This window comes from Bubalus bubalis, chromosome 3, assembly GCF_019923935.1.
Source record: "Bubalus bubalis isolate 160015118507 breed Murrah chromosome 3, NDDB_SH_1, whole genome shotgun sequence".
Lineage (NCBI taxonomy): Eukaryota > Metazoa > Chordata > Mammalia > Artiodactyla > Bovidae > Bubalus > Bubalus bubalis.
This window is the reverse complement of record NC_059159.1, coordinates 156,180,039-156,188,987: the sequence shown is the minus strand read 5'-3', so window position 1 is coordinate 156,188,987 and position 8,949 is coordinate 156,180,039. Positions and strand designations below refer to the sequence as shown.

The following is an 8,949-nucleotide window of genomic DNA, read 5'->3' as shown; positions in this document are numbered from 1 at the left end:
CAGGAAGAAGCTATATAGCATAAGGTACTCTGCTCAGTGCTCTGTGATGACCTAGAGGGGTGGGATGAAGGCAGAGACTTGAGGGTCTTTTTTTTCCCCTAAATTCATCCAGCCACTTGGATCTTTTGATTGGAGATTTCAATCCATTTACATTTAGAATAATTTTTGATATGTAGTGACTTACTAATACCATCTTATTAATTACATTATGGCTTTTACATAGTTCCATTTTTCCTTTTTTCCTCTTGCTGCCTACTTTTATGGATGTTGATTTTCCCTGTGATATGTTGATTCTATTCTCTTTATCCTTTGTAAATTTATCATGGTTTAAATTTATAGTTACCATATAGCTTACATAAAACATATAATAGTCTATTTTATGCTGATAGAAACTTAACTTCAGTTGCATACAAAAACTCTGCCCTTTAAATCCTCATTTTTATGTTTTTAACAGGACATTTTGCCTATTTTTATAGTCTATATTTATCACAGTAATTTTTAATGCCCTTTTCCTTTAGTCTTTATACTATATTTAAATGGCTAATATAACATCCTATTATAGAATTGGAATTGTATTAAACTGCCTGTTTCAAAGTGCTGAATATTTTTACATGTTTTCATGTTATTAATTCAGTTCAGTTCAGTTGAGTTGCTCAGTCGTGTCTGATTATACAACCCCATGGACTGAAGCACACCATGCTTCCTTGTCCATTACCAACTCTGGGAGCTTGCTCAAACTCATGTCCATCAAGTCAGTGATGTCATCCAACCATCTCATCCTCTGTCATCCCTCTCCTCCTGTCTTCAGTCTTTCCCAGCATCGGGGTCTTTTCCAATGAGTTGGTTCTTTGCATAAGTCGGCCAAAGTATTGGAGCTTCAGTTTCAGCGTCAGTCATTCCAATGAATATTCAGGACTGATTTTCTTTTCTTTTCTTTTTTTATTTTATTTTATTTTTAAACTTTACAATATTGTATTAGCTCTGCCAAACATCGAAATGAATCTGCCACAGGTACACCCGTGCCCCCCATCCTGAACCCCCCTCCCTCCTTCCCACATCCTCCCCTGTTTTCTTTAGGATGGACTGGTTGGATCTCCTTGCTGTCCAAGGGATTCTTAAGAGTCCTCCAACACCACAGTTCAAAAGCATCAATTCTTTGGCACTCAGCTTTCTTTATGGTACACCTCTCATATCCATACATGATTACTGGAAATACCATAGCTTAGATTATATGGACATTTGTCAGCAAAGTAATGTCTCTGCTTTTTAATATGCTGTCTAGGTTTGTCATAGCTTTACTTCCAAGGAGCAAGTGTCTTTTAATTTCATGGATTCAGTCACCATCTGCAGTGATTTTGGAGTTCAAGAAAATAAAGTCTCTCACTATTTCCATTGTTTCCCCATCTGAATGCCCTGAAATGATAGGACCAGATGCCATGATCTTAGTTTCTTGGATGTTGAGTTTTAAGCTAACTTTTTCACTCTCCTCTTTCACTTTCATCAAGAGGCTCTCTAGTTCTTCTTCACTTTCTGACATAAGGGTGGTTTCATCTGCATATCTGAGCTTATTGATATTTCTCCTGGCAATCTTGAAACCAGCTTGTGATTCATCCAGTCCAGCATTTCTCATGATGTACTCTGCATATTAGTTAAATAATCAGGGTGACAATATACAGCCTTGACGTACTCCTTTCCCAATTTGGAACAAGTCTGTTGTTCCATGTCTGGTTCTAACTGTTGCTTCTTGACCTGCATTCAGTAACTCAGGAGGCAGGTCAGGTGGTCTGGCATTCCCATCTCTTTCAGAATTTTCCATTTAGTTGTGATCCACATAGTCAAAGACTTTATGCATAGTCAGTGAAGCAGAAATATATGATTTTTCTGGAATTCTTTTGCTTTTCCTATGATCCAACGGATGTTGGCAATTTGATCTCTGGTTCCTCTGTCTTTTCTAAATCCAATTTGAACATCTGGAAGTTCTCAGTTCATATACTGTTGAAGCCTCGCTTGGAGAATTTTGAGCATTACTTTCCTAGCGTGTGAGATGAGTGCAATTGTGTGGTAGTTTGAATGTTCTTTGGCCTTTCTTTGGGCTTGGAATGAATACTGACCTTTTCCAGTCCTGTGGCCAGTGCTGAGTTTTCCAAATTTTCCAGCATATTGAGTGCAACACTTTCACAGCATCCTCTTTAAGGATTTTAAATACCTCAGCTGAAATTCCATCACATCCACTAGCATTGTTCATAGTGATGCTTCCTAATTAGCGTTCTGTCATTTCATCTTGAAGAACTCCTTTTAGTATTTCTGGTAAAGTGAGCCGTGGTGCTAAATTCCTTCAGCTTTGTTTGTGTGGGAAAGTCATTAGTTCTTCTTTATTTCTGAAGAGTAACTTTGCCAAAGGTTGGTATTATCTACAGTATAACTCAATAAATTTTCCTAATACATTTAATTCAGTAATGAATTATTTATCTACCTGAATTCATACCTAAAACTGCCCATTCTGTACTTCTTCCCCTCTTACTCCTCTCTCCTGCTTACCCTCTTCCTCCTACTCTTTTTCTTCTTTACTTTGTGTCCTTAAACATATGGATTCCCTTTTGTGCTGTGAGTTTATTTCTTTTCAGTATCTTTTTCCATTACAAAAATGGTGATGCACAAAATCGACTATCTAAAACAATGAATATAAAAAAGCAAAAACATTAAATCTGTCATTGAATTCACAATGAATTGAATTGATTACTTTTCAATTCAAGACTTTCATTTTGATAATTTTTATTCAAATTAATAAATTCTTACTTTGAATTAACATTATTTTGGTAATACAAATTTGAACTAAAAAGCTCTCACATTTCATGAAATTACTTTGGTGAACATTTGCACCTGTTTTCAAATGTTACATGGGTAGAAGAATGTCATTTCAATTTGGAGTTTTAGTTCAGCCACAGTTTGTTCCCAAAACCACTCTTAATTGTGTCTGTGGGACAATGTCCCTGATGCACCAGAAAGTTCCCATTCCATTGATCTCTCATTCCAACTTTAAATTGCTTTGGGAACAGGGGAACAATTACAACTGTTGCATAACAAATATTTATTCTTCCATGTCTGAGGAATCAAGCACTGTTTGTTGATCCTGATCTTAATTCAGAATGTGACAGTAAGTACTGACAAGGAACATAGCAAGTTCTTTTAGGAGGTAGAAATAATTTATCAATAATAATGGTAAATCTTGATTGTCATGACATTGTATCTTTTCAGTCTATAGTTAAAGCTATCATTTAGTAGTAATTTGTAATGTGAATAGCCTGATGAAATACAGGTATCAGTTTGTCACTAAAATACAGCTGTGAATCATTATTATGACTATTACTATTTCATTATTATTTGTACACTCTGTTAATCCTTAATTTCCATATGCTATCTCATTATTTCCTCAAAATATTCCTCTAAGGAAAGTAAGGCAAATATTTTTATCATTTTACAAATGAGAAGACAGCTATAAATTAGAGGCAGAGAACCTCAAACCAAAGACTTTAGTTCTAATCTGAGATGCTTTTCCACTATACAAAACCCATGTCACATATATTTTTAATAAATATTAAATTATCCTCTATACTTACAATGCATAAATGGTAATAATTTATATAAGATGGCTGTTTGTTAGTATTGACTGAAAGATAGTTTAAAAAGCTAAAACCTGATGTTGATGAACAAATGTGATACGTTAAAGTTTTCCTGATCATTAATTCACAAATACTGCACGAGAAAATTGCTTGAGTTTAGAAAATAAGCCTTCACCAAGTCAGTCAGAACCCATCTATTTTGTGCTGACACTGTATTAGACTTAGGTGTAGAAGGATGAACAAGACAAATAAGCTCCTTCCCTCATGTCTCTCGTTACCTCACAATATAACAACATAAACAGTCTAAAGTGCCGGGAGCAGAAGTAAACCAAATGTAGCAAAACAAGCCTAGTTCAAGGTGTGTTTGACTTAGTGAGAGATTTCTGCCTAGGATGGAAAGGCTTGGAACAGATGACTGGAAAAAGCAGTTTAGATAACCTCAGATGCATTGTCATTGCAATTGTCTGGAAGAGGAAGACAACAGTCGCTGCAGTCCTGGATTCAAAGAGCCTGGTTAAAACATCTTGTATCCTGGTAAATCTTGCTGTCTTCTTCCATTTCTGTTAGTGATTGGTCTGATCAGGGTGCTCATGTTCCTTATCCAGTGCATCCTCTCACCAATTTCTGAGCCTCATTGGGGAGAATTTTGACTTGTCATGTGAAGTAGTATAGGATAAGTGTTGGATTTTTGCCTCCTTGTTCCTGGCACTGTTGAATGAAGGTCAATTTGACTTTGTGACCCTGACTATTCTAAGGTTCTCACTAACAATAGCCTGCTGTTGACACATGATTTTTATACAAATTTTAATGCTACCAGTTAGGCAAAGTTGTAATATAAAGATAATGGACTATGAATATTGCTTGTTCCTGATTTTAGTCATGTGACATCAGCCTAGTGAACTAATTTCAAGCCTAAAATATGACACACAAGATCCTGAAGTAAGTACTGGAGCCTATTATACAGAGTGAAGTAAGCCAGAAAGAAAAACACCAATACAGTATACTAACGCATATATATGGAATTTAGAAAGATAGTAACAATAACCCTGTGTACGAGACAGCAAAAGAGACACTGATGTATAGAACAGTCTTATGGACTCTGTGAGAGAGGGAGAGGGTGGGAAGATTTGGGAGAATGGCATTGAAACATGTGTAATATCATGTATGAAACGAGTTGCCAGTCCAGGTTCGATGCACGATACTGGATGCTTGGGGCTGGTGCACTGGGACGACCCAGAGGAATGGAATGGGGAGGGAGGAGGGAGGAGGGTTCAGGATGGGGAACACATGTATACCTGTGGCGGATTCATTTTGATATTTGGCAAAACTAATACAGTTATGTAAAGTTTAAAAATAAAATAAAATTTAAAAAAAATTTATATATATAAAAAAAGAAATTGTTGCATAAATGAAATGAAGGTTTTCCTTCTCTTTCTCTTCTTTAAGGAAAATTCTTTCCTTAAGCTGAACAAATAAAAATTTGCAATGTCATTTGGGCTAAAGTTTTCATCTTCAAAATAGAGATTTTATATTCCCTTATTGTCTTTCTCTTCAAAGTTGTGATATTTCCATTGTGTATTCTAAATTGTTCCTTAGTATGAATCCCTCTGTTGAATTGGATTTCTGATTCTAAGTAATATCTGCTATATAGTGATTTCCTCAACTACTATCACATGGCAAACTAAGTGACAGAGTGGGTGAAAAGTGGCTGAAATCCTCAAATCTATTAGCCACGTGAGGACTAAGCTTGTGATTTTGACTAATGTCAAATATGGTGGTGATTATGAAAAGATCAGTTTTCACATCCAGTCAGTAATGTGACAAACACTTTAATCTAAATATCTTAATTCCTTTTATTATGTTTCTGCTAAAAGTCTCATAAAATCCTACTGTGTGGATGACTCATGTGTATCCTAAAAATAGTGGTGCTGTGAACTACACTTGATCTGAGCTTTGAGCCCCACTTTATTATTTACTATGTGGTTAACCTTGGAAAAATTCCATTTTTTTAATATTTGAAAAATGGGGATAGCACAAACAATGAATATATTCTGTTAAACATAAAATAGTACATATACCCATGTATACCTATTTATAAAAATATTTAAACATTTTTGCTGTTCTCTTAGGTTGACTTAAGTGGATAAATTATGAAGATACACTCTGAAGCCACAGAGTAAAAATAAGCGAAGAGACTATGTAATGTTCTCCAAAGGTTGTCTGTAACATTCGTGTGGAGCTGGTCTATGCAGTGGTCTTGTCATAGGAACAGTCACACAAGAAACTAAGAGGAGCTGGAATATGAAATCAACAGATATCTGTGTTTAAACAGATGTTAAATTTCAGTTTATGCTATTCAATTTATTATTACTAAGTGTCTATAAAACAAGGTGACTAATATATACTATGCAGTGTCAGGCATAGAAAGATGTATGCCCCCTGAAAATCAGAGTTTCTGTGAATTTTGACCATCGTGAATTGCAATTTAAAATTTCCAGTCCTATTGAGTGGTATTTTGCCATCTCAACTCTTTACTTTCTAGGGCAGATGAAGTCAGGCTTATAATTACTAATTAGTCAGGAGTTTTAGAAACATCAACCCAGGAACATGTCCTCAACAACAGGAAAAGTTACTTCTATATGTTTCTTTAATCATAGGTAGATCTTCACATAGTGGCAATGGAATAGATACTTTAATCATTTCCAATTTTATTGTATTTTGTTGATACACATTGTTGAAGATAACTGGACTTCAGGGCTTCAAGCAAATACTCCTTATAATACATTCTTTAAAAACCAATTGTTCAGGTAATGTGTAACATGTAACACTTGTTTCCTGACAGTGAATATATCTTATAGGAGATCTTCCTTTGACATCCTGAAAGCAGAGGACATGGATAAAATTAACCAGACATTTGTGCTAGAATTTCTTCTTCTGGGTTTTTCTGAATACCCAAAGATTGAGATTGTTTACTTTGTTGTAATTCTAAGTATGTACCTAGTTGTTCTAATTGGCAACGGTGTTCTGATCACAGCAAGCATCTTTGATTCCCATCTTCACTCCCCCATGTACTTCTTCCTGGGAAACCTGTCTTTTCTGGATATCTGCTATACATCTTCTTCTGTTCCTTCAACTTTGGTGAGCTTAATCTCAAAGAAAAGGAACATTTCCTTCTCTGGATGTGCAGTGCAGATGTTTTTTGGATTTGCAATGGGTTCAACAGAGTGCTTGCTCCTTGGCATGATGGCTTTTGACCGCTATGTGGCCATCTGTAACCCTCTGAGATACCCTGTCATCATGAGCAAGGTGCTGTATGTCCTGATGGCTTCTCTGTCATGGCTATCTGGCGGAATCAACTCAATTGTACAAACATCTCTTGCCATGCGATTGCCTTTCTGTGAGAATAATGTAATCAATCATTTCACATGTGAAATATTAGCTGTTCTCAAGCTAGCTTGTACTGATATATCTCTCAATATTATCACCATGATGGTATCAAATATGGCATTTCTAGTTCTTCCACTGCTGGTCATATTTTTCTCCTACATGTTCATCCTCTATACCATCTTGAGAATGAACTCAGCTACAGGGAGACATAAGGCCTTTTCTACCTGCTCAGCACATCTGACTGTGGTAATTATATTTTATGGTACCATCTTCTTTATGTATGCCAAACCTAAGTCTCAAGAACTGCACGGAGAAAACAAGTTGCAAGCTTCTGACAAGCTCATTTCCCTGTTTTATGGTGTAGTGACTCCCATGCTAAATCCTATAATCTACAGCTTGAGGAATAAGGATGTAAAAGCTGCTGTAAAATATTTGCTAAACCAAAAACCTATCCAATAAGTGAGAGGGTAATAGGCTGGAAGGCCAGGGGTCTCCAAACAGAGGAAATAGCCTGCAAGTGTCAGACATTTTTATCTCTCTTAAGCGGCAGGAGGAAACAAACTAGGGATATTTTTTTCCTTCTCTATACAAATTTAAAAGGAGGTTTCTCTTAAAATGGACTTCCCTGGTGGCTCAGACGGTTAAGCGTCTGTGTACAATGTGGGAGACCTGGGTTCCATCCCTGGGTCGGGAAGATCCGCTGGAGAAGGAAATGGCAATCCACTCCATTACTATTGCCTGGAAAATCCCATGGACAGAGGAACCTATTAGGCTACAGTCCATGGGGTCGCAAAGAGTTGGACATGACTGAGTGACTTCACTTACACTTTCTCTTAAAATACTGTGTTGCCATAATGACAACTATGTTAACTGAAGTTAACAACTGAAGTTAACAACTGAAGTTAACTATTCTCAAACCTTGAGATAACCAATGCATTTTTCTTATGGAAATGTTTTCTTAAGCTATGCTAATGTACTATACATTTACACCAAACTCGGTCTTCAAGTCGGTTCGCCTCATGGCTCAGAACCTACTTGACAAACCAGTATGTAATACTCAGATATTGTTCCCTAATCTATGTAAATGAAACTATTTGTATGGTAATCTGTCCTTCTACAAGATTCAAGTTAATCATTTTATGGCCCAGGATGAACCATTTGGTGCCAAGATCATCCCAAAATACATCTTATGTATTTTGAGGGGCCTGGTGCCATTCTGAGTTTTAAGACATTCCTTTCTTTCATTAACAGACTGCTAGTGACTATATAACATCCAGCTGAAGACTAGCAAGGGGGTACTCTTTTTGAACCCTTCTGATGCCTATGTCAGAAGCTTTCTCTATCTCCTTTATACTTTAATAAAACATTATTACACAAAGCTCTGAGCGATCAAGCCTTGTCTCTGGTCCTGGATTGAATTCTTCTCCTCTGGAGGCCAAGAATCCCGGCCGTCTTTTCATTCAGCAACAACCTTTCATAAGTATTTCAAGAAATGTAGATCTTTGTGCAATAGACATAAAGATGGACGTCTAGGTAAATAAGTATGACCTTTTTGGGGGAAATCATGGTTTAGGAGAGATTTTTTTCTTCCCTTCACTGATCTTACTCTGCTAGAATTACTCAGAACTATAGATTTCAACTACCCTGGCTTCCAGTGTTATCAGATTTCACAAGTACCATCAGTTCAGTTCAGTTCTGTCACTCAGTCATGTCCGACTCTTTGCGACCCCATGAACCAAGAACGCCAGGCCTCCCTGCCCATCACCAACTCCCAGAAATCACTCAAAACCATGTCCATCGAGTCAGTGATGCCATCCAACAATCTCATCCTCTGTCGTCCCCTTCTCCCCCTGCCCTCAATCTTTCCCAGCATCAGGGTCTTATCAAATGAGACAGCTCTTTGCATCAGGTGGCCAAAGTATTGGAGTTTCAGCTTCAACAT

The 8,949-nt window shown here is 36.8% G+C and overlaps 1 protein-coding gene across 1 annotated transcript; it reads left to right on the top strand.

Moving 5' to 3' along the window:
- Positions 1 to 5,190: 5,190 nt before the first annotated feature.
- On the top strand, positions 5,191 to 7,605 carry LOC102401141 (olfactory receptor 13C3). The gene has a single exon (XM_006069072.3). It carries the CDS (start codon positions 6,513 to 6,515, stop codon positions 7,464 to 7,466), a length of 954 nt encoding a protein of 317 aa, XP_006069134.2. The 5' UTR covers positions 5,191 to 6,512; the 3' UTR covers positions 7,467 to 7,605.
- The last annotated feature ends 1,344 nt before the right edge of the window (positions 7,606 to 8,949 follow it).

Excerpts from the sequence above, each read along its gene's own strand:
- LOC102401141 (XM_006069072.3), top strand. The coding sequence starts at position 6,513 with ATGGATAAAATTAACCAGACATTTGTGCTAGAATTTCTTCTTCTGGGT.